Source organism: Aedes albopictus, chromosome 3 (assembly GCF_035046485.1).
Source record: "Aedes albopictus strain Foshan chromosome 3, AalbF5, whole genome shotgun sequence".
Taxonomy (NCBI): Eukaryota; Metazoa; Arthropoda; class Insecta; order Diptera; family Culicidae; genus Aedes; species Aedes albopictus.
In genome coordinates, this window is record NC_085138.1 from 383,248,529 (window position 1) to 383,274,931 (window position 26,403).

Below are 26,403 nucleotides of genomic sequence, written 5' to 3' on the forward strand. Positions count from 1 at the left end.
CGGAACGCTGTAGACTGATATCCAAGAAAGTTTAAGGCGTTCTTTTACTGAACGAAACACCGAATTATTAATGTTAAAGAATAAAGTTTGGAACTTGTCTCAGCCTTGCCCGAATGCCACACAAGCTTTCTTGATTCTGAACTTTGTATGAAGTGTCCTGGTAAGCCTTGCATCAAGACTGATTCCAACGTACTTTACATGTTCAGTCACGTCAATTTTAGAATCAAAGAGACGCAATGATCGAACGCCATTACGGTCCTTTCCGTGAAAAGAGCAATATAGATGTTTTACTCGGATTTACCGAAAGGTCATATTGGCGACACCAACCCTCAACAACCTGAAGGGCGCTTCGCATCAGGTCGAAAAGGGTGCTGATGCACATACCGACTATCAGTGTTAGGTAGTTGTCTGCAAAACCGAGTTGCCTCAATAGCGTATACGCTGCGAGATTCCACAAAAGTGGTAACAAGATTCCCCCTTTAGGGCATCTACAAACACTCAATTTTCTAACCGTTGCTTGACGCAATGTCGAGAAGAAATGTCGGTTTTCGAGCATTTGGTGAATCCAATTGAAAATCATTGGAGATGCACCATGATCCCAATATAGCATAGAAAGGAACGTTGTCAAAGACACCCTCGATATCCAAGCAAACACACAAGCATGATTGCTTTTGAGCGAATGCCTTTTCGATATCTTAAATAACCTTGTGTAGAAGAGTCACAGTGGGCTTACCAGATCAGTAGGCATGTTGGTTCACATGAAGAGGCACATTGGCTAGATGAACATCACGGATGTGATGATCCACAATGGGTTCGGAGAATTTCAGAATAAAACCTGTCAAACTGATAGGTTTGAAAATCTTTGCTTGTTCATACGACGCACGACCCACGTTCGGAATAAACTTAAAAGTAATATCCCGCCAAGATTTGGGAATGTAACCTGTAGCAAAACTGAAAACGAGAATTTTTTTTCCAAACATGTTCGAAATAATCAATTTTTTTCTGAAGCAATATAGGATGCATCCCATCTGCTCCAGGAGATTTGAATAGAGCAGAGCTATTTAGTGCCCCCTGAATCGATTCTATAGTTACAATACTTCGAGCTGAAGCCAGGGATCATAATCACATGAAAAGACATTAGATTCATCCTAAGATGTAATATCCACACATCTGGGAAAGTGTATACTGAAAAAGCATTCCAGAACTTGCTCATCAGTTTTTCCCTCTTTCAAAATTTTAAGTTAAAATAAATAATAATAATAATAATAATAACTTGCTCATCAGACGAAATGAAATCGCCATTTGGAAAACGAAGTTGGTTCACTCGGAAATCCAAGCATTTGCTCAACCGACTGACTTCACTACATCTGGAAACATTTGTGCAAAGTTTTTTTTTCTAGCCGGGATCGTTCAGCAGATCGAAGATCATTCTGGTAGGCCTTGCGGGTCGAACGTCGTCTGTTCCAACTCTTTCTACATTGTTTCCTGAGCTTGGCCAGATTAGAGTTCCACCAAGAGGTTCCTCTTGTAGTCTTCACAGACCGCATAGAGCAAATTTCTTTAAAAGCTTCCATGATGAAGGCCGTTGTAGTATCAACGGCATCATCTAAATCATTTGTAGTGTCAATGGATGGTGAGTATCCATGAAATTTGGCCGCAACTAAATCAGTTAAGAGACTCCAGTTGGTTAATCGGAGATTCCTGAAACGCAAAGTTTGCAAAGTAACATTCATATGTTCATAAAAGATGCAGCGATGATCAGATAAAAATTCTTCATCCAAGATCTGTACTACTTAACCCTTTGGAGCCGGAGGGGTCATATATTAGCCCAACATAGAAAGGCTGTATAAATTCATCCATTCGATAAAACAGAATACTGCCTTAGGCAAAGTGGTTGCAAATTGAGTCCTCTATTAGGGAAAAATGGAGATATTTGTATTTGGGGCTTAATTGATAACCTTGGACATCCTGAACACCATGAAAATGGGAAAAACGAAATAATTGACATACCAGTTGTTATAAAAGCTGAACCTGGATGTGGGCTACGTTTATATGTATTCATTTAGCCTTCGTCAAGAATATCAAAAGGTGTTTATATTCTGGGATGTTCTAGGTTTTCCAGACTGCCCTTTAGTGAAGTCCTTCAAATCTACAAAAATAATCTTCTATCTATATATATATAAATGCAGTGGCATACGTGGGACCGCGCATAACTTGCGAACGGATGGTCCGATTCGGATCGTCTAAGTTTTGTTCTGTTAGTTTTCACCCAAGGAAGGTTTATGGGCCAAAAAACATGGAAAAATTGAGAGTTTTTGAAAATCGATCTTCCATACATGTTGTGACCGGGGACTTGGTCTTGGATAGAAACTTGAAACGTCAAAAAAACGCAGTAGGCAAGACAAAGTTTGCCGGGTACAGCTAGTTTTATATATTTTCGCCACAAATAATAGCATTGCATAACCTACTGGGATCCGTGAAGCTCTTGACATCTACAACGTCATTTAGAGACACTATACGGACATGCCAGGTCAGCCAAACTACCTTGAAGTTCAGAACTTCAGGTCCACACTCGTAGCAGTGACCATATCTGTTATACTGAGTAATGCTGTATAATCAGCCGCAGTTACTGGAACCTACTAGCTTATTATCAACCTTTGGGACATCTAGGGTCGTCCAAACTATTCTATAATGAAGTTCTTCAAATCTTCAAGAATAACTTTATATGTTTTCATTATAAATAATATTATTGTATTATCTACAGGGGTCCGCGAAGTTCTTGAAACCTCAAATGTCATTTAGAGACACTACAGGGATATTTCAGGTCAGCCTAACTACTTTGGAATTCACGACTTGTAACAACAGCTATATCTGCTATACTGAGCAACGTTGCATACTTATCTGAGGTTACTGGACCAATCTGAAGTATAAGTATAAATTATAATCCTTTGGGACATTCAGGATCGTATTGTATAATCTGCTGAGACCCACGAAGCTCTTGAAATCTCATTTAGAGACACAATGGGAATGTTTCAGGTCTGCCAAATTATCTATTAGTTTAAAATTTCAGGACTACACTCGTAACATCAGCTATATCTGACATGCTGAGGAACGTTGCATAATCAATCGCGGTGACTGGACCAACTTGAAATCTACTATATATTATTATGAACCTTTAGAACACTGATGGTCGTTCAAACTATCCTGAAGTTAACCTCTTGACAGTAACAGTAGTTAGTCTCACAATGAACTTTAGACTGTAATCTGTGATCCCTTAGCATATCATGAGTCATTTCAAGATAGTTTTGAGATATTCCAGAACAACAACACTATTCTGGAGACCATAGCTTCAGGTCTACACTTGTGATAATAGCTTTTGTCACTACGTTAAGTAGTGTTACATCATCCACTGTACTTACCAAAACAGTTAAAGGAACAATACGCGTTGTTATATATTTTTGATATATTATGGGCTTCTTACTGTTATAAAGCATAGTTGATAAAAGCAACCACTGTAACTTTCAGTAGACTAGATAGCTTTTAATGAAAGAAGTTACCGTTACACTCGTAGACTTTAGGATCTAAACTCAAGAACAGTTTGGATGACCTAGGATATCCCGTCTGATCTGATACTGTCTATTAACCTTTCAGATGAATAACTGGACATGATAGATTGCAAATCGTAGCTTTGTATAATGAAAGAAGTTACCGTTACACCCGTAGACTTAAGAATCTAAACTTTAGAATAGTTAGGATGACCTAGGATATCCAGAAAAAAATATTCCGCATAATATTCTACCGTTTTTATACTATTGACCACCAAAACTACAGAAAAACGTAGAAAACACTCCAGAATAACGCTTGGAAAAATTCCGGCTTCAAATGGTTAAGTATACCATCAAACTGCAGTCTCTCAAGTTAATGTCTGAGCTGCCCCAGATGATATGGTAAGCATTAGCATCACTACCAACAATAGAACAACAAAGTTACCCAAACTTTTGCTCAAACAGCATCAAATTAGCCAAAAAATCATATAACCCACGCTGTTTGCACCAATTCATTGCAAAAATGGAGAATTGAACATCTCACCATACAAAAATCCAGCTCACTACTTTCAATCTAGTACTTCACTGATGGAAGGCTTTTTTAAGTACAGTATGCGATGACTTGTTTGGAAAAATCCGTAGAAGATAGTTCATGATGCGGTAAATAAACCGAAAAATAGACGTATTTCCTGTTGAGGTTTCCAACAGATAGGGTATCGGGATGCTTCGTTGCCATAGTCCCCTCGTTCGGCCTATCTCAACGTTATCCAAAAACTCAAACAAACACGCATAACTGGATATCGGAAAAGCTATGCGGCAAACAACTGTAACATTTCGATTCAATTTTAGCACTTTGGAGCATTAATATTGAATGAAAATTTCACTTTGTTTAGCTTTTGTAGACGCCATGATTCTTCGGCTTAGTGGGTAGTCTATACACATGATCATAAATGGCATGATTCAGGAACATTTCGAGCTGACTTTTCAATAACTGAACATTTGATGCGACGGTCAAAGACGCTATTTTGAACTTGTATATTTGTTTTCAACGAATAATAAATATTTTACAAATTGAATGTAAGCCGAATATTGAGAACATTTTTTTTCACCATGTATGTACCCAAATCTTGGCCCATCAGTAAAGTGACGTCAAAAACACCAATAAAGTGGCGTCAACTATATTGCTTGCGTAAGAATCAGAAAGAACAAACAGGAAGAAAGATTTTGTGTACGATGACTGTAAAAATATAACACAATAATAGGGTTGTGTTGTTTTTGTTAATAAATTAGAAAAGAACTTTAGTTTAAGGGCCGATTTCTTCACCCGGGCTTAAGCATTAAACCAGGTTTAACTGTATGGGTAAGCCTGGCTTACCGGTTAAGCCGAGGTGAAGAAATCGGCCCTAAGTGGTTTATATATCGTTTTTTTAAATTTGGCTCCGAAAGTGTAATTTACAAGTAAGATTGGTCAACAAACAGAGATAATACTTCAGCAGAAATATTGAAAAAATGAGATAATAAGTGGTTCTAGTGCATGGAAATCAATAGGCCAACGTTGTATCGACTAATAGGCCAATTTTTGCACCATAGACCAACTTTGCATACCGTCGCATCGAATCTGTTTAACTTAAATAAGTAAATTATTGAATATTTATGTTAGTTTACTTCTAGTTGGGGAAACATGCATTGCCTAGAGTGTGTAATAGGGTCAACATATTATTTCTAGTGCTATTAATTCATGAGTCATGGTCAAAATTCTGGCCAAACATTTCAATAGGTCCTATCTGCATTTGAGAAGCTCTCTTTGTTCACTTTCTCTTTCAATTATTGCAATGCAATGGTACACTTTTCAACTATTTTTGCAGTGCAAATCAAAAGACGATTGTTTTGACTATCGTTCAATGCAAGGAGACAATCCTAATACAAATAAACAGCTGATATATTAACGAAAGAGAGGGAAACCAAAGAGATCCTCTCTTCTGCAGATAGGACCTTTAGACATGTTTGGCCTGAATTGTCAAGGCGGCTTGTAAATTAGGCCAAGGAATGGTACATATACCCTACATCTATTGCAATAGCACATACATCTCTGGTAGTTAGTTAACCGATCAATATAGCAACGATTGCAATGTTGACAAGCACACATGCTCGAGGAATGACATGTGGTATTGCTGTTTCATGTTTACTGGAAGTAGGAAACACCCAGTTTACAAGGTTACCTACAGGGGATGGCCAAAATGTTTGGGATAGGCAACTTTTTTTCTCCCACAAAAAAAAATCAACATGCTGTAACTTTTAATATAGTGCATCAAAAAATCTCAAATTTTGACTGTTTTTCAACCTATTATATGTGCATCATTGGTACAAATTTGGGCTCGATTGATTAATTTTTCGCGAAGTTAGAACCGTTCGGCTAAAACACTATTATTTAGACAACTCATTTTTGAATTGTCATACCTCGGAAACCAGTGAACCGAATTGAATGAATTTTTTAACGATTATCAACAATATATTGATACTTAATACGACGTTATAAAATGTTATATTTTCTCACGGCGAATTAAGTTATACCGGATTGAAATTTTTACCCATATAGAGGAAAATAAGTCAAATTTACAATACCACACAAAAATTACTGAATGTGTTCTTCCTTCAATCTAAATAGGCTCTAATATATTTGATTAGATAGAACTTGATAACAGAAGTGGAAAATCTTTGGATATCAATACTAAAATTTATTGACGTTGATGTAAAAAAAAATCATTTTTTCGAGAAAAATCGAAAAAGTGTCAATCCATGATAACTTTTTTCAATGTTTAAAAAGTACCTATGTTTTAATTGTTTGTGAAGCATTTACATATTGTTAGTGTACGTTCAAAATTTCATTCAATTCGGTTCACTGGTTTCCGAGATATGACACCTCAAAAATGAGTTGTCTTAAAAATAGTGTTTTACGCGAACAGTTCTAACTTTGCGAAATATTAATCAATCGAGCCCAAATTTGTACCAATGATGCACACATAATAGGTTGACAAACAGTCAAAATTTGAGATTTTTTTATGCGCTCTATGAAAAGTTCTAGCTTGTTGAACTTTTTTGTGAGAGAAAAAAAAGTTGCCTATCCCAATCATTTTGGCCATCCCCTGTAGATAGAAGTAAGGTTGTTGGACTAAAGCCACTTGGGCTGTACCATTTTGCATAAGTCTGCATAAAATTGGTCGTTGCTGTTCTTTTATGCTGAAGATTGATCCGAGCGATTCTAACCGCAGCCATTACCCAAACTAGGCATAATTCAACTCGTTGAAATCACAGCACAATAAGAACAACAGCGATAACTCCAGATCGGCATCGATTGAGTAAGGCCAGAGGCGAAAATACACAGTGAACACTGCGAAAACCAATAAGAACATACTAACCATCCTTATACTAACCATTCATTCCTTGGCACAGTAAGCGTATAGCCGCTTCACACCTAATTAGGGGTCACCTGTTAGTGGAACCGAACAGGCGATTCGTAGTGTTATTCTTAACCAATTGATACAAGCACTACCGACAATACAGAGATTTCTAGGCTGACCGAGAACAGCATTTATGGCACAGCTGAACGATATGCGTTTTGCAATGGTTTACGTACCTATGTTCAGGCATTCAGGATCCGGGTTGTTTAGACGTTATCAAACGTTATGCCACATGGTAGCAGTGATTACGAAATTATTGATAAAGCTCTTTTAATAGGCTAATACACTTTGTTTCAGGATATGCTTTGCGGTTGCAACTGCATTCGTTGAGATAGTCGTAAGTGGAAACCCGATCAGTGTTCAAATCATCTTCTTCCCGCCAACCAAACGTCATTATAGGATTCATGTGAAATTATTTTTCCAGGGTTCTTGAACCACGACGTTGACATATTAGACGTTGTGACTGATTGGAACGAAACATTCCTATCATTAAAAAAAAATCAAGATATCAAATGGTCTTCAGTTAGGCTAGTGGTTAAGGCTATGGATCGCCAATCCGGAGATGGTGGGTTCGATTCCCGTTCCAGTCGGGAAAATGTTCTCGACTTCCTTGGGCATAGTTATCGTATCATTGTACTTGCCTCACAATATACAAATTTATGCAATGGCAGGGGCACAGAAAGCCCTTCAATTAATAACTGTGAAAGTGCTCAAAGAACACTTTTTTGAAGCGACGCAGGCCAAGTCCCAGCGGGGGTGTAGAGCCATAAAGAAGAAAGAAGAAGATATCAAATACGAGATAATTTCTTCTAGTTGATTCCTGGAACCAAACTGCTGCCATAATAAAACAGTTCGTTATCGTAGATATTTATCGCAGCACAATAAAGGCGAGCTTTCTGTAATAAATCAATAAACTCGAAAACAGTGTTCGTCCAATAAATCGCTCGAATCGCACACGGATACCGAAAACGGGCAATGAAACCCCGATGACACGGTAACGTCGCCCACATTCGCCTTCAAAATGCACTCTGCTGCTGCGTCTGCCTTATTAATTTAATTATTCTCTCCCTCGACGCCCGACGGTCAAATCAGGTGTGTGTGATTCCGTCCGGTTGTTATAAACTACAAAACAAGAGGGAATGCGTCGGCGTGAAAACATTGAGCTTAATGGTTGCTGACGATTTACAGAACCATGTCGCATGAGCTCCGCTAAAGTAACATGTCATCCATAGACCGGTGGTGAACTCATCTGCTATCTGTTCGTGGAATTACGATGGACAAGATCTATAAATCCTTTCTCAAGTTCATTCGCAGTCATTAATAGTGACGATGATCTGTGAACCATATTGGGGTTCATAATGGTGTAGATCTGTCTAGCGATTTGACGGAAGGCGAATGGTTTCCTAACAGGCCTTCCTAAGCTCAGTTAGTGAATGCTAAACTATCCGGTTCCGATTCCCTGTGCGATTCAGCCGGGATCTCCAGCAGAAATGTTCTGGACTTGTCTGTTACACAAAATATCTTACCACCTTCCACACGATATAAGTATTTTCCAAGTTCTAATCAGTTCAAAACAAGTCGTTCAAAATTATCGTAGCGGCAATGTTCAATCTCTGAAGGCATCAGAAAGAAACCTTTCAAGAATGTCTCTTTTAGATTCATTGTCAGAAATTCTGTCAAGTTCTCTTCTTAAAATTTGTGTCTACAATGTTCACATTATTTCTAAATCCTGACTTTCTTCTTTATTTAAACAAAGTTTTCTTTTGACGAACTACGATGGCGGTTCTGAAAGAATTCAAGAGCAAGCCTGTAGTTGATTTTCAGTTTTTGTCTTTCGAGCTGGTTTGGTGCCGTTGAAATCGCTGTGACAGTCTGTATAGGTACAAGCGATATTATGGGGTGCCAACGATGTCGAGCGAGCGAAGGTTAGTCATCCATGTCTCCCGTCCGTCGCCAGTTTGCTTTTGGTGGTCATCCTTCCAGTCCAGCTAGCAAATGACATCGTCGCGTCGCGTCGTCGTGGTTCGCCAGTCGTTTATTTAGATGACCGAATTTTGTTCGCATCTGGCGTTTTGGTGTGCCCCCCTACGACCACGATGAGTTGATCGATGTTCTTGTTTTTATAATTCCACATAGAACTGGCTCTCCGCAATATTTCCGGTTGATTGAGTCGTAACGTTCTGCTATGGCGATTGTGATAGCCAATCTCTATGTTTCATCAGGTAGATGAAGACACACGTGATATGTCCCAATCTAACTAGTTGAAATATTTCATTAATCGTGTTCTGATCAGGTGCTAAACATATGGCAGCGTGTTCCGAGAAAAATGTGTAATCGATGACGGATTAACCAACTCTCAGGCTCAGGAACTCCGGCTATGGATGTAGAATTTAAATCCATCGACTTTTATGGTATTGGGTTGCTCGCGCTGTGCGATGCTAGTTTGTGCGAGAGCAGCACCAATCTAACTCCATTAGCTGTGTACATTTACCACTACACAGTTTGATGGTTGTGATTTAGATGGGGGCGGTTTCACGTGCTTGCTAGTGTGTTTACATCTCGCACTATGTTCTGTAGGTATTCGGTAAACAGCAGGTGATGCTCTTGGTGTACTGAGGGTAATCCCGTCATGTCTCCTCACCACGTCTTTGATTCCTATCAATTCATGCATGATGCACAGATGTACAATTGTACACGTCTTCCCATTGAAAGAGATGTTACATGGTGGCAGAAAAAGCTGGAAACTGCCTCTTGTACATCTAGCGAGAAATATTCTACTCATTACGCCTTATTCACCTGATGTATTTTAAGAACCACTCGGCAACAACGTTCCTTCATCTAATTCTATCATCAACTCATAACGCACCAGTAGGGTAGATGTACCGGTTTTAGTCATTTATTGGAAGAACTACTTCTATCCACCCAATTTACCCTATTATAAACGTAGAAGTTTCCTTGAAAATTGCTACTTTCCGAAGTGTTTCATATATTAGTATGTATCCAGATTCGGTGCAAGTACCCTACGTGCACAGCCCCGAAGTAAACATACACCTACCACCTCTCTCACTATATGGCTGGCACCAGCAGCACACAGCGCAGCACCGTTTCATCATCGACTATTAAAAGCACTTGTTAACGTGTTCTTTTCCATTTCTCTTCCTCCTCCCCCCCTGTTCTAATTATAGATCATGCGTTGCATTCGCGGGACGAAACCGTGTGCTCGGTGTGGCCGCCAAGAACCAGCAGGTGACCAACATGAACAACACAATCGGCGGCTTCAAACGGTTACTCGGACGCAAGTACAACGATCCCCACGTGCAGAACGAACTCCGGAAGATACCGTACAAGGTGGAACCCCGGCCGGACGGCGGCATTGGCATACGGGTCAACTACCAGGACGAGGAGTGCGTCTTCAGCCCGGAACAGATCACCGCCATGCTCTTCACCAAGCTGAAGGACGACTCCTTCAAGGAGCTCAAAGCGCAGATCAACGACTGTGTCATCACGGTGCCGTCGTACTTCACCAATGCCGAGCGGCAGGCCCTGCTCGATGCCGCCGGAATCTGTGGACTGAACGTACTGCGGCTAATGAACGAAACCACCGCCACGGCGCTGAGCTACGGCTTCTACAAGCAGGACCTGCCGGCACCGGAGGAGAAGGCCCGCAATGTGATCTTCGTCGACTGCGGTCACTCGGCCCTGCAGGTGTCCGCCTGTGCCTTCCACAAGGGCAAGCTGAAGATGCTGGCCAGCTGTGCCGATCAGGTCGGTGGCCGGGACTTTGACTACGCCCTGGCGGAGCACTTTAGCAACGAATTCCAGACCAAGTACAAAATCGATCCCCGGACGAACAAACGGTAAGTTTCATGTGCGGAGAAGACAACTATCAGAACAAATATTTTTCCTGTAAAAGTATATGACCAGTGTCGAACATGTTGTCTCTCGAAAAACGAATAGGGACAAAAAGAGCCAAACAAGTCAAATTTTATCTGTCCAAAGTGGTCAAATATTCATTGTTGAAAGATTCTTCCGGATAACTATTCAAAGAGCACGTAAAATCCGGAAGAAATCTGAATAACTTTTCTAGAGAATCAAGAGAAGGGCTTCTAGATTAAGCAGATATTTCTAGCAAATCGACAATTCCGATAAGCTGCTACTGAATTTCTCTAGTAATTTTGCCAGGATTTCGTTCTGGAACTTGTCTCGAAATGCTTTGGAATGCCTTCAAGAGATTCTCACAAGATTCCTTTCATTTTTATACACAGCGATTTTTCTGGGTGCCCTTAAATTTCTCCCGGAAATTTCGAATAATTCTTTCCGGAATCCCTCTTTGAAAGTTACTGAATTCAGACCGATTTTTATTGAATTTTGTTTGGGAATCCTGCAGGATTTCTCCCAAGGTTTTCCCCGACACTGATCTCAGAGTCGCTCGTGGGATTTTAATTTGAATTCCTGCTGCGTTTTCTCCAAAGAAATTTTAACCGGGATTTATCCCGGAATCGCTACAGGAGCTTCTCTCAGAATATTCCTCAAATGATGTCGTGGAATTTCTCGTCCCGAGATTTCTACAGGAGGTGTTTCTGAGATTTCTACCAAAGCTTCGCCAGGGATTTCTTCAAGAACTTTTCACGAATGCTCTGCAGCAGTTCCTCCGCTATTCCTGTCAGAGGTTTCTCCCAGGAATCCATCACGAAAGTTTGTCTGGAGTTTCACCTGTAATTGCTTCAAGAACTTTTCAGAGTTTCTCGGGATATCCCTCCCCCTGGATATTCAATCTTGACGCGATGGGAGGGCTTAACCCATTAGCATTTTAGCGCCAGTTTATTCTCCACTGCTTGGACTTTGAGCTAGATATATCTGGTTTACGAGTTAATCGCAAGTGAAGGAATCGGCCGTAAGTGCTAATGGGAACCAAAGGAGTATCCGTAGTGCATTTATCACAAGTTATAATTCAGTTTGCATAGACCTAATCTTTGCATTCTTAAAATTTTCTCTAATTTAACAATAATTGTTGAATTTAACGTAACGCAAGAGTGGGTAGGGGAGGTCTCTGCGTTACACTCATCATTCATCACTTGAATTCGAAAGTACACAGGACAGGGGACGCTAGGATAAGTTGACTTACAGCCTTACAGATTAGGTAACGTTAACAATTAAATTTATTACCTTTAGAAAATTCTGGACCCTAATCAGTCAAAATTGCTGATTTTAGAAATGAGTTTATATTTGTATTTCTTCTTTTTATAGGTTTTGTAGGGATGAATATATAGAAGTTGACAAATAATCTTAATCATTTTATTTTTTGACACAAAAATCAGCTGACTGAACTTTTTTGTTTTATATTCTAGACGGTATTATAACACTGACCAAAAAAGCAGGAATTTTGTTACATGTTTCTTTAGGACTTAGGACGGTTGACAATCTAAAGAATTACGGTGGATGTAATAATACTTCGAAATTAGATGATCACAGATATGCAGAAGACGACTAGACGAAATTAAGAACACAATTTGGCACATTATAGACTATATTTCGACGTATAGGGCTTGACTGATTCATTACAACATCGAATGGAAGCTCAAAAAGTGTTACCTAAGACTAATATGAGAGTTATTTAGGGATGATGCTGGTGCTGTCAATGACCAACATCGGTTATTGACACTATTGGTAAACAGCTTGAAATAATTTTCAGAATGTATTGTAAAAAACTTAGGTTATTATTTGATTTATTGTTTAGAGATGCTGTCAGAAAACTAGTTGCCCATATCGGCTAAAAACGCTAGCTCTGGCAGCTGTCTCCGAATAATTTTCAAAAATATCAAACCTGTAAACATTACCTATGACAAATTTTTTGCTCTTCTTTGTAATATTTCTCAGGAATAGTACCTTGAAGACGTTAACATGTACAGCTTTTTTTTTCTCTGAATGTTGTCCAGTGATCTCGGATATTTTCGATTATTGAAATATTGTTCAATTATCATATCATCTTTGGAGCTTCCATTCGGTCAAAACACTAGTGCGATGGGAATAGTTAAAACACAGTAATTTTAAAAAACTACTACGACCCGATACTAATTACTACACACTTTGCTCAAGTTGACGACATCGTCTAGTCCATCATGAGTATTGGTACTAGTAGGGGGAAAGTTGGGAAAGGGTCCAGGCTTTGCTATCAGCTGTCATGCAGCTCCACCTGGTCACTCTACAAAAAAAAAACAAAAAAAAAAAAAAGAACTTTTCAGAGTTTCTCGGGATATATTTTAAAGGTTATCGCAGGATTTCCCGTGTAGCTATCTATTATCACCTATTATTTCTCTCGGAGTTTCTCTAAGTATTTTTTCTAATATTCTATGAGTTCTTCAAGTTTTTCCTTTTAGTTGTTTTCAGGATGTCTTGCAGTGATTCTCCCGAGGTTTTTTTTCGAGTTTTTTTTTCCGAGTTGATCACGGGATTTCCGAAAAAAATACTACGGGATTCTGGGTGGTCTTTTTGGAATTCAACTAATAGTTGCAGGGAATTTTCAATTAATTTCTTTCTGAATACATCATGAAGTATTCTACGAAATTCCACGTAAGAGAAATTTAGAGAAATATTGGAAGAAATTCTGGTAAAATTTTGCAAGATACTCCGAGAAGATATATTTGACAAATCTTACGAGGATCTTCGCAGGAAATACTGATAAAATTTGAGATATCTCGTTAAAAAAAATTGTAAATAATCCCGAAAGGAAATCACTAGCGTAGGAAGTACTCACTCTAATATCCAAATACACGAAACAGAAGTATGGAAAAGGGATCACCTGAACCATCTTTCAAGTCGCTCTTTTCCATGTTTATCAAGAGCATGAGTGAGAAAAGAGAAAAGGCTAACTATACTAGTGGATGATACCTGTCCAAAAGAAAATCAAAAAACCTTCAACAATTACTGTCGAAACCCCGCATCTGGGGAAATCTCTGAATAAAATCCCTGGAAGAACTTCTGCAGATATCTCGTAAAAAAAATATGGGAAAACTGTTAGAAAGCCATTCCTGAAACCCACGAAGAGACAAACCTGAAGGAACTTTGGTAAATTTTGAATGGATCTCCGGGAGGATTGTACTGACAAATTCTGCAAGCATACCGGAAAAACCTCTACGGAAGATACCGTTAGTCGTGCAGAAATCTTGGGAGGCACTCTGAAAGGAATCCAAGGAGCAACTCTCAGACATTTCGGAGTAAATTCCAGGAGCAATATATAAATTATGTAAATTAATGGACAACTATTAGTATCATTTAGGGTAGAAATACTTCAATTTCAGGTAAAATCCCGAAACATTTTTAAGAAGAATCTGCGAATGAGTTCCAGGAAAAATACCTGAAGAATTTCTAGGAGGAATCCCCAAAGGAAATCCAGGAGAAATCCCCGAAGTTGGAATCCTTCAACGATTTTCAAGAGGAATCTTCAAGGAACTTCCAGGGAGAATCCCTTGAAGAATTCCATGAGGTATCCCCGAAGGATTTTCAAACGTAATCTCCGAAGGAATTCCAGGAAAAATCCCTGAAGGTTCAAATGGCATTATTCCAGGAGGAATCCCAGAAGAAGTTCCAGGAGGAATCCCTGAAGGAGCTCCAGGAAAAATACCTGAAGAAATTCTAGGAGGGGTCCCCAAAGGAAATCCTGGAGAAATGCTCGAAGAAATTCTAGGTGGAATCCCCTAAGGATTTTCAAGAAGAATCTTCAAGGAATTTCCAGGGAGAATTCCTAAAACAATTCCAGGAGGAATCCCCGAAGGATTTTCAAACGGAATCTTCGAAGGAATTCCTGGAACAAATCCCTGAAGGAATTTCAAAAGGCATTATTCCAGGAGGAATCTCAAAGGAGTTCCATGAGGAATCCCCGAAGGAGTTCCAAGAGGTATCCCCGAAGAAATTCCAGGCGGAATCCCCGAAAAAAATCTCTAATGATTTTCAAAAGGAATCTTCAAAGAAATTCCAGGGAGAATCCCTTAAAGAATTCCATGAGGAATCCCCGAAGGATTTTCAAAAGAATTCTTCGAAGGAATTCCAGGAAAAATCCCTGCAGGAAGTTCAAAAGGCATTATTCCAGGAGGAATTCCCGAAGAAATTTCAGGAGGGATCCCCCAAAGAGTTCCAGGATGAATCTCCGAATGGTTTTCTGAAGGAATTCTCAAATGCTTTCTAGGCGGAAACCCGGAAGTATCGGAATCCCCGAGGGACTTTCAAGAGAAATCCCCTAAAGATTTCCAGAAGGAATGCTTGAAAAATTTCCAGGGGAAATCTCCGCAATTTCCAGGAGGAATCCCGAAGGATTTTCATGAGGAATCCCCAAATAAAGTTCTGAAGAAATCCCCAAATGAATTTTGGAGGAATTCCAGAAAGAAAACCTAGAGGATTCCTTGAAACAAATCCTGGAGTTTTCCCTGAAACAAATCCTGGAGGAATTCTTGTAGGAACCTCATGAGTAAATACTGGAGATACGTCTGGTTATAGCCCTAAAGGCTTAAGAAATTCTTGAAGGAACTCTTAGAAGAATCTCTGAAGGAATTTCTGAAGATATCGCTGACGTAACTCCTGGAGGCATCCCTGAATAGTCCAGCAAAAATGCGCGTAAGAGCTCCAGTTCAGGGGCATTCTACGGAAGAACTCCTAACAGAACTTCCGGAGGAAACCCTGATGTAAGTCCTAGAGAATTTTTAGAAGGAACTTTTGGATTAATCCCTATAAGAATTTCTGAAGGAACTTCTGCAAGAATTTCTGAAGGAACTTCTGCAAGAATTCCTGATAGATCTCCTGGAGGCATCCCTGAATATACATAAAACAAACTCTTAAAGAACTTCTGGAGGAATACCTCAGGGAACTCCAAACTTTTGAGACTACACATTTTGCGTGTATTGTTTTAGGAGCCAATTTCCAAGTTTAAGATGTTTTCTAAGTAATCTTCTAATCATGTCCCATTTCATTTCCACAGGGCCTATCTTCGCTTGCTGACCGAGGCAGAGAAGCTCAAGAAGCAAATGTCCGCCAACAGTACCAAACTGCCGCTGAACATCGAGTGCTTCATGAACGAAATCGACGTCCACTCGACGATTCAACGGGGCGACATGGAGACGATGTGCGCCGGCTCGCTGCAACGCATCGAGGCCACCATGAAGAAGCTCCTGAAGGACTCCAACCTGGCCCTGGAGGATATACATTCCGTCGAGATAGTCGGAGGCAGCAGCCGCATTCCGGCCATCAAGCAGCTGATTGAGCAAATCTTCGGCAAGACGGCAAGCACCACCCTGAACCAGGATGAGGCCGTGTCGCGTGGTGCCGCCCTGCAGTGCGCCATCTTGTCGCCGGCGGTGCGCGTGCGTGAATTCACCTGCAGCGACGTGCAGGCCTACCCGGTGCTGATCTCATGGGAAGATGGAACTCAACGGAACGAGATGAAGGTGTTCGAGCAGTATCACACCGCTCCATTCTCACGGTTATTGACCGTTCACCGCCGGGAACCGATGACCATCAATGTGCACTACGAACCGAACAGTGTTCCCTATCCGGATACATTTATCGGGTCGTTCCACATCAAAGACATCAAACCCAACGCCAACGGAGACCCGCAAGAGGTTAAGATTAAGGTTCGCATCAACCAGAACGGTATCGTGCTGGTTTCGAGCGCCACCATGGTGGAGAAACGCGAGAGCGAAGAACCGGTTACGCCTCCCGCTACCGCCAACGGTGAACAACCGGCCCAGACGAACTCACCCCAGGGAGAGGAATCACCCAAAACTGGTGAACCCATGGACATTCAAGAGGTAAATATGTTTTTTGTTTGCTTTTTGTTAAGCTCTTAGTTGATAGGCTTTTGATGTTCTTCTATAACATGTTAGATTACTTGTTCTAATAACAGGATGGCGCTTCATTTACCATTTGTTAAAAAATATCAACATGTTTACGTCAGTTATTTTGTTCTTATTACTATTCTTATCATATAGAATTCGGGATACACAGACCCAGAGAATTCTGATAAATTTTTTTATGTAGTTCTATTAACTTTGAATAAGTTCAAATTCACTGGCGTCCAAAGATTGACGAAGTTTTTGCGATAATAACGGTAAATGAAGTGCGGTGGCAATGCTTTCCGGCGAAGTAGATTAAGATTATGCTCTGTTACCATGTCGTTCTTACTCACTCATCTGTTCGACTCACCAAAAGATCAATGCGCTAACCACCACCAGCCCTGTGAGACTTCCTCCTCCTAACTGTTTGTTTCTCCTGTTTTGTGATACTCGTGAAAGGTTACTCTCTACACAAGATCTTGAATCCCAGTTCAGTGAGTTCGTTCTTTAAAACTGCTCCCTTCCAATAGTAATTATCGGAACTGAAAATCGTAATCGAAACAAGAGAAATCCTTTCGACAAGCGATAGGCAGATTTAAAACAAAATTTAAACATATCAAACATACAATCGTCCCCTCCGGATTGTGCAATCCTTCTGATTCTCTGTTTTCTCTCTCTTATTCCCTCTTTTCCGCCGACGCCGCCGCCGCCGACGGTTCGTCTTTTCTAGGGTAGCGATGATGAGCAATCTAGAAATGATACCACTAAATCAGACAACGATAACAGTGGAGGTGGAGGGAGTTGGACGCAAAGGGTCAGCAGATGGTTTACCTCTTCGGTACGTCTCAAAAAACAAAATTCCTTTTACAAATCTGAGTTTTTTTTTCTCTGAAATCGTAAACGGTAAAACCACTCGGCTTCCAAGCCAATAAGTTTTCTGTTTTTCACACATCTTCTTTCATTTCATTTCATTTCACATTCACCTACGTTTCGCAACTATCTGGTGCTTCTGTCCACTTCAATCATTATCTTCATTTGCATCACCACACTTTCGCCTTTCCGATACTGTTCTTTTCCTGCCTTCGCACATTTTCTATTACCTTTTTAATTTGTACCTATCACAATGCATCCTTTTTGAACACATCTCTTCCTTGCATTTAGTAGTTGTAGTTTATAGGCGTTCTCCAGGCGCCAAGCAAAATTGACGCTTTCAGAACAACGTTGGGAAGATCGTATCCGTTAAACTATACCATCTAGCCAACTCTCGGGCGTCCCTCGCGGTTCCGATTGGCAGAATCCCTCCAGCTCTTCTTTTGTTGTGGTTTGTTTCTAGTATGTTTCAAAGCTATTTTTTGCGTTTTGTTTATGATGATTGATAAAACGTAGTTTGCACTTTGTGTGTGTGACATTATTTGTTTTATGAATTCTAAAAATATGCTGGGGTCATTCTTTCGTTTAAGATGGAATCAAATTGAGAGCATTCGTTGAACAAATGGAACTGTCTTTCTATACGAAAAATCAATTACTTTTACAGAAAGTTTCACGTACAGTTTTTAAGTTGCCATTATTATCGTGGGCAGATGAATGAACACTTTAGACTTTAGTTCTTCACTTAATGAAATACATTCAGCTTTCAGGTGAATGCTTGTATCAATTTTGACTTGCACTTTGACTACGTTGCATTGAATTACCTTGAAATACTTAGTCTGTCAAAAAGAACTTCCAAACATAAAGAATTTCCACATTTTTAGAAGGAACTTCTGCAAAATTTCTTTCTGGAGAGATTTTCATAAGGAATACCACATGGTGTCTACTACCTGAAAACAAAAACCCGAGTATTCTCAGGCAGAGAAAAATCTAGAATACTCGGGAAATTTTGTACCGATAAAAAATAAAACTGGATCGTATAAATAAAAAGTTGCGAAATATACTTTCTGTAGATCTACTCAGAAAAAAAGTCTACAGAGTTTACTACGTTGTGGGTACGAATAAAAACGGTTTCGAATAAGTTGTTTACTTCTTTCGTACATGGGCACTACTTATTTGTAGTAAGAACTGTCTGAACAAATATTTTTCCCGTACTGCCGAGCATTCTTACAGCAAGTTGAATCAAGAAGGAATCTGATAACCGAGCTAGAGTAACAAGATGAGGTTTCTTAGATCTAGCAGATATATCCGGCCAGCCGGTGATTCCGATAAGATGCAGCAAATTTTATGTAGACACTGATGGCTCTCGAAGTTAAAGCTCCATTTAGAAACTTCTCTCTGGAACTTCTGGAAAACCTTCCAGGATTTCTAACGATTTCTAAAGATTTCTTCCGTATTTTTCCAATTCTTGGTATTCCTGTTTGAATTCCTCTCGGAGATTCTTCCGGATTCCTACGGACATTTTCCAAGTTTTGAATTAGTAGTTTACGCAACAATGTGCAGAATGAAGATTTTTACAGCATGAGTTGTACATTTATCCAACGAGGCTTGCCGAGTTGGATAATTACGACGAGTGCTGTAAAAATCGAGTTCTGCACCGAGCTGCGTACGACATTTTTTGCAATTTCATAAATTACCGCTTGAGGACAGTTTTTAACAAAACTTTTTCGTCAAACTGCAAACTGATATTCATACCAAATATAAGAAAATGTGATCATTGCAGGTTATACTGTGCAGCCGTCAAAATTTTTCAAAACTGCGCCCAGTAAGCATCAATATGTTGATCAAAATGGAAAACAGTGCTGTAAAGGTTCATTACGCAACGCAAATCAGTGCTGTAATGATCCATTAGAGCACTGTTAATTTGGTGTGGGAAAGTAGGCCTTTTCCTGGCAGGTTTGCGTGAGGTAAAACAGCCTATTACGATGAGAAATTGCAAAAAATACTTTACGGCATCGTTTTCCAAACTTGGCTCTCGTAGGTAACCCCCTAGTATGACGTCATCACGCTTTTTGCAGAACAATCGAAGCGTACCAGCAAGAGGTTGGGGGGTCGCGAAACGAAGTTTGGGGAACTGTGCTTTACGGTACTCTTCCATAAGAATCTTCGAGGATTCCTGAAATCCGACCGATTTCTCCTGGAAATTTTCCAAGGAATCCTACAGTTTTTTTTTTACAAAAAATTGGTATTGTTCCCAGAGTTCTTCGTAGGATTCCCGAAAAGCATTTTGCGTTTTCTTTAAAGAAATTTTCGAGGAATTTCTTCCAGAATTTACTTTGAGATCTCATAATAGTTTCTTTAAGAATATCTCTCCTATGTTTGTCGCGGATATTCTCCTAGATTTTTTCTCCGGATTTCTCTTTCAAACTTTCCGCAATTCCTTCCGGTGCTGCTCTTGAGACTTCCTCAGAATATCTTCCCGGCATTTCTCCCAGAGTTTCTACAGAAGTTATTCCTGGGATTTCTACAAGAGCTCTTCTAGAATTTCTTAATAATTTTTACATAAATTTTCTACAGGAGTTCCTCCCAAAATTTCTTCCAAAGTTTCTCCTCAAATTTCTTCAAGAAATTTCTCCTGACATTTCACAGTAGTTTCAGCCGGGATGCTTCCTAAAGGTTCTCGTGGTGTTTCTTTAGAGATTTCTCTTGGAGAGTCTCCCTATTCTCTCAAAAGATTGCTTCCATCACCACCGGAATGTTTTTTTTTCTGGACTCTGTCCTCAAGTTTTCTTTGGATTGCCGTTTGGAGGTTCTGCAGGACCTATTGCTGATATTTCTCATAGAGTTCTTACCGTGGCTTCTTTCAGAGCATTTTGCAGGCTTTCCTTCGTAGTTGTTTACAGGATTATTCCCCGAATTCTTTCCGCAATCCCTAACGAAAATTATCCCGGGATTCTGGATGCTTCTTCTGGTATTTCTTAAATAGTTGCTTCCGGAGTTCTTGCATGGATTTTACCGGAATTTTTGTTTGTTCGGAGTGTCTCCTGGGATTATGTACAAAATTCCCTGTAAGAAATTCCTGGAGAAAAAGGAAATTTCAATTCATATGTAATAAATATGCCCAAATTTTTTAACATTCAAATCTATCCTCAAAAATTAAGTTGACATGTTGACAAATGCGCAAGATTTATTATTCAAAAAAATGCACCAAATCACTGAATTGAAATTGAGTTTCTAATTTCCAAAATTCCCTCCTGGGAAAAGTTGTAAACTTTGGGATTTTTTTTCTTACGAGTAAATAACCCTGAAAGAAATTGTTTAAGGGTTTACAATAGGTATTCCTAGAGGATTCCCAGCCGGAACTCCTGAAAATTTTGAGAAGGAGCTTCTGGAGGATTTTCATTAAAAGCTCCTGGAAAATTCCAGTGGCGATTTCCTAACCTCAAATTAGGTAGTTAGTAAAGACTGATGAAAATGCCCATTTTTAATTTGATTTTGATCCTAAATTGTCTGCAATTGTAAGTTTAAGGGTCGGTGAACAGGTAAAAAGTGAGGTTTCGAGACACCACTGGAAAATTCCCAAAAAACCTCTGGAGGATTCCCAAAAGAAACTCCTGGAGAATTTTCAAAAGGTGCTACTAAAAGATTCCCGGAAAAAGCTCCTGGAGAATTTCCAGAAGTAACTCCTTAACGATTAAATATAGAGAGAATACAGCAATAGCTCTTGCTAGAATTCAAGATAGAAATTCCCAAAAGAAACTGATTACACTCATTCGAAGAGGGTATTCTGCTTAGAGGGTTCGAAAAGTCGGTACATGAACAAGTTTGTTCAGACCAATATTCAGCTGTCATTGCGTTCAGCTACAAATACCATTAATCAAGCAACGTTAAGCTAATAATAATCTCACTGTTCAGCATTAATTGCTGATTGGGAAGTGTGATTCCTAAACATTTATTTACAGTTTTAATTACTTTTGTCGTTTTGCGTTGCAAATAAAATAAAATCAATTTAGCGACAGGAAGTTTTGCTAAATCTAAACTTTTCGAGTTGAAAGTATCTATATTTCTTTTATAGGAGGCAATCAGTGTAGTACTAGATTGAAAGTAGTGAGCTGGATTTTTGTATGGTGAGATGATCGATTCTCCATTTCTGCAATAAAATGGTGCAAACAGCGTGGGTTATATGATATCTTGCCTAATTTGATGCTGGTTGAGCAAAAGTTTGGGTAACTGTGTTGTTGTATTATTTATTTCTTGCAAATTCAACCACACAGTTACCCAAACTTTGCTCAAACAGCATTAAATTAGGCAAGAAATCATATAACCCACGCTGTTTGCACCATTTCATTGCAGAAATCGAGAATCGGTCATCTCACCATACAAAAATCCAGCTCACTACTTTCAATCTAGTACTTCACTGATTGCTTCCTATTATTTCACTTAACATAACATCCTACTGATCATGTGTGAAGTATTGCCTCACTCTAAACCTCATTCGTTTTCCGTCTCTTGCAGGATAAGAAAAAGAAGGTTACTACGAAATCCATTGACCTGACTATCGACGGAAAGACACACGGCTTCGTGAGCAACGATTTGTCCAAATACCACGAACTGGAAGTAAGTTTGACCAGCACTGTGTTTATTTAAAGATTCTAATCGCCTCTTTCCACAACCTCTTTCCCCTTAGATGAAAATGATTGCCAACGATCGCCAGGAAAAGGAACGGGTTGACGCGCGCAATGCGCTCGAAGAATTCGTCTACGAAGTCCGCGGCAAGATCCAGGAAGACGGCGAACTGAGTGCCTACGTCGAACAGGACGAAGCTTCCAAGATCTGCCTCCAGCTGGAGGACATCGAAAACTGGCTGTACGAGGACGGCGAGAACTGCGAAAGGACCGTGTACAAGGACAAACTGCTCGCGCTCCACAAGCAGACCGAGCCCATCCGGGTGCGATGCGAGGAGTACAATGGCCACGAGCAAGCATTTACCGAGCTGGGACACACCATCCAGCTGACGTACAAGGCCGTCGAACAGATCCGCGCCAAGGATCCCAAATATGACCATCTGACGGAGACCGAAATCCTGAACATCACCGAGGCGGCACAAAAAGCCCAGAAGTGGTACGAGGAGGCCCGAAGCAAACTGGTCAATGTCCGTAAGACGCAAGATCCTCCGGTCAAGGTCGCCGACATCCGCCACGAGAACCAGACCCTCGCGACGTGCACCAACTCGGTACTAAACCGACCGAAGCCAAAGCCTCCGACCCCACCAGCGGACAACAACAAGGACCAACAGCAGAACGGTGGAGATCAGGCCAAGGACCAACAGCAGGCGGATCAATCGACGGAAGCCCCGAAGGACTTTACCGAGGATAAGATGGACGTTGAATAAAGTAGTTAATTGGTAGTTTCCTTTCGCTGTGCGTTACGTTACGTTATAAAAACATTACACAAACGGTTTATCCCATTTGGCTTAACGGTCGTTTGGCATCTTTTAGGCCAAATGGTATAATCCTATTACACAAACAGATAACATACAAACAAACGTCTACACCCCACTTATTTTTATTTAATAATTAACTAATGAAGGGGAAGGGGCGGAAAATGAACACGTGAGAGGTGCGAGTGTGATAAGATTTGTATAAATGCTATGCTTGTATTTTTTTATGTTTCACCTAAACCAGAATCAATAGCCGTAAGTTCCCACAAACTTTTTTGCTAAATCAACACAGGAGAACTTCTGATTATTGACAGTCACTGACACTGTAGGGTAGGATTTCTCTTTAGTGATAGTGATGCTTCAATCAGTAACATGAGATCAAACTGCTTGAAATAAACGTACATGTTCTGTTTCTCTCCCTAAAATAAAAGTTTTTTTTTTGTTCATCCTAGTTTGTCGCTCATCCCATTGTGAAAAAAATAACACCTTCCATTAAAAACCAGTAATGCACTTATGACAGAAAATTGTTCAATGTTAAACATGAAGGGATAGCAACGGAGCTATTAAATGCAAAAATTGATTAAAACCAAGATTAAATTATTACGGAAATACTTATTGAAAGTGTCTAAAACCATAGATAACAGCATTAAAAAAATGTGAGATAAATCCTATCACTAGAATCTTTCAATTCAAATTTGTTCGTTCTACTCCCTTTTTAAGGCATAGTGTTTCAGCATCAAATATGCCGCGTACTAGATTTTTTGCACTTGGGGGCATCAACAAGTTTGTCGATCCTATCCATCCACTTGATGATGGATTCTAAGTTGATAGCGAAATGATGAGGAAATGATGTACCCGCGTCTCTTTAACGGAAGACTAATGTGAAATGTGAAAAGCCTGTCTGTTGTAACAGCGATGATGGATTCTCCAAACCCCAATTTATTAGTGCCCGTAAAACAAAATGCTAACCGAATGAAGAATGGAATATGGAGAATGTTACTGTGTACCTACTCAATGGATTCCGAAATTCCTAAGGCAGTTAATAGAATAACCCGAGGCAGCATTGGCCTCCTAACGATGGATCATCACATCGTTCCTATTCTAGTCTTATGAATTGCTTAGATTAGTTGATCAGTTAGCGATCTGGAAGCGACTTCCACTAACAAGTGGTTAAGAAATTGAGGGAATCCCCAAAATCATCTAACTAGATGGCCCAGACGTGTACTAGGCGGAGTGACCCTTTCAAACCCGACATTTTTTGTTAAAACTTTTAACTTGTTGATTTGTGTATCGAACCCTGAGGAAGACCCAATAGCCGGACCGAAACGTCGGCGATGATAACCAACTAATCAACGCAATTCATAATGCTGTAAGCAGAAAACCAACAAAATTCAACAAGAATGCAAACTGTTAGAACGACTTGTCGCGGAACTAAAACCACACATCGGTAGTAGCTTCTACTACTTCAAGCAGCTCCAATCAGGGATGGGAACACTCACTTGCAAAGAGTTACACTCACTTGCTTTTTTCTCAGCTCAAAAACGTGCATTCAAGAAACGATGTATGGACGACTTTTGCCTTGTGGTTTTGTCTAAAACTTCGCCGAATAGAGTACGGGTCGCACACGAATCCCAAAGTCGTGATAGAGCTGTGAAAGCGACTTCTCGGACTTCTCTTCGCAGTTCCCTCATGACTTCGGTATGCGTGTGCGACCTCTACTCTATTCGGCAAACTTTTAGAAAAAAATCACAAGGCAAAAGTCGTCCATACATCGTTCTTTGATTGCACGCTTCAGAGCTGAGAAAATAGCAAGAAGTGAGTGTAACTCTTTGCAAGTGAGTGTTCCCATCCTTGGCTCCAATACTGCGAATTTATTCACTTAGGTATTATTACATATCACATATTTTATCTTACAGTGTAGTAGATGGTCACGGGACAGATGAATCTCCTAACCGGAGTGCTGTTCCTTTCTTCCTCGCGAACTAAACGACACTGCCGAGTCATTAAATTGTCGCTGCGCCAGCCTTCGTGCGGCCGTTTATATATAAGTATTAGCCTGATACACGGTTTATATGGGAAAATATAAAAAATGGAAAAACTCCAACTCCTGTATACTTTTTGAGTTCCATTTTGGTCCCATATCAACTGTGCAAAATTTCAGATCGATCAAAGAAACTATATATTTTAGCGCCCGCCATTCTTAGTTTTTCATACGATTTACTATGGGGAAAGTTTACTTCTTCAAAGAAAAATCGCTTGAGGTCACCCATTGATCCCTAAAAATACAACGTTGAATGATTTCTGTAGATAACTTCACGAGGAATCAGACCTCCGAAGACCGCGAAGCAATGCGACATTCATGGAAAAAGTTATTAAGCCTTACCCGATCGATAAAATGACGTGATTTTATTATTTATTGTTATTCCTTACATGTTAAATAGCGTTGGCATGTCATTCGGTTTTCAGTCAATAACTTTTTCCACATGTCTTAGATCACTTTGTGATCTTCAGAGGATTTGTTCCTCGCAAAATTTCCAACAGAAATCATTCATCGATTTATTTTTAGGGGTTAAGGGGCAACCTGTGGCGATTTTTCTTTGAAGAAGTGATTTTTCCCATAGTAAATCGTATGAAAATTTAAAACGGCTGGCGCTAAAATATAGTTTCTCCGATCGAGCTGAAATTTTGCACAGTTGATATGGGGTCAAAATGGAACTCAAAAAGTGTACAGGAGTAAAATGTCTTTTCGTGTCCCACGCTAATAAGTATACTTCCCACTCGTGCAGTCGTGCATCAGGGTTACCAGTTCCACTCAGCATCAAGCGTTGGGTGTTGCACCATTTGGGCAGGTGTACCTATTTTGGGCACTTGCCGCTATAACTAGATCATTTTCATACCGATTGATTTGAAATTTTGTATCGAGTTAGGCACGTACAGTATCTAGCTCTGTACAAAAATTCAAATCAATCGGTTTGAAATTGACTTAGTTATAGCGGCAAGTGCCCAAAATAGGTACACCTGCCCAAATGGTACAATACCCTACTAAAGCTGTACGCAACACAAACCATTTCTTTACGTTCGAAAAAGGATTCGATCGTAAACAAGGATGAGGGCGAAAATCAAATGTTCATTAAAAAAAGTGGGCTAGCTGGTGCGTTTGGTAGCCAGGATCTAATCAGGAACAGCTACCCTACCGAATGCGTGGAATGTAGGGGTAATCTGCTCCATTCAAAAGGAAGCTAACCACTTGAAACCACGTGCTCGCTGAAGTA

General features: G+C 39.9%; 1 protein-coding gene across 2 annotated transcripts in view; it reads left to right on the plus strand.

Annotated features, from left to right (window-relative positions):
• Positions 1 to 24,125, plus strand: part of LOC109400776 (heat shock 70 kDa protein 4) — a 34,204-nt gene extending 10,079 nt beyond the window's left edge. The window contains exons 2-6 of one of the 2 annotated variants that reach the window (XM_029875328.2): positions 10,189 to 10,860; positions 15,972 to 16,800; positions 17,555 to 17,662; positions 22,207 to 22,308; positions 22,379 to 24,125. In XM_029875328.2, the coding sequence (XP_029731188.1) occupies positions 10,189 to 10,860; positions 15,972 to 16,800; positions 17,555 to 17,662; positions 22,207 to 22,308; positions 22,379 to 23,083 (2,416 nt within the window). In that variant the 3' untranslated portion in view covers positions 23,084 to 24,125. The remainder of the gene's footprint in view (positions 1 to 10,188; positions 10,861 to 15,971; positions 16,801 to 17,554; positions 17,663 to 22,206; positions 22,309 to 22,378) is intronic. The other variant, XM_062855858.1, reaches the window with a different exon arrangement.
• Positions 24,126 to 26,403: the final 2,278 nt, after the last annotated feature.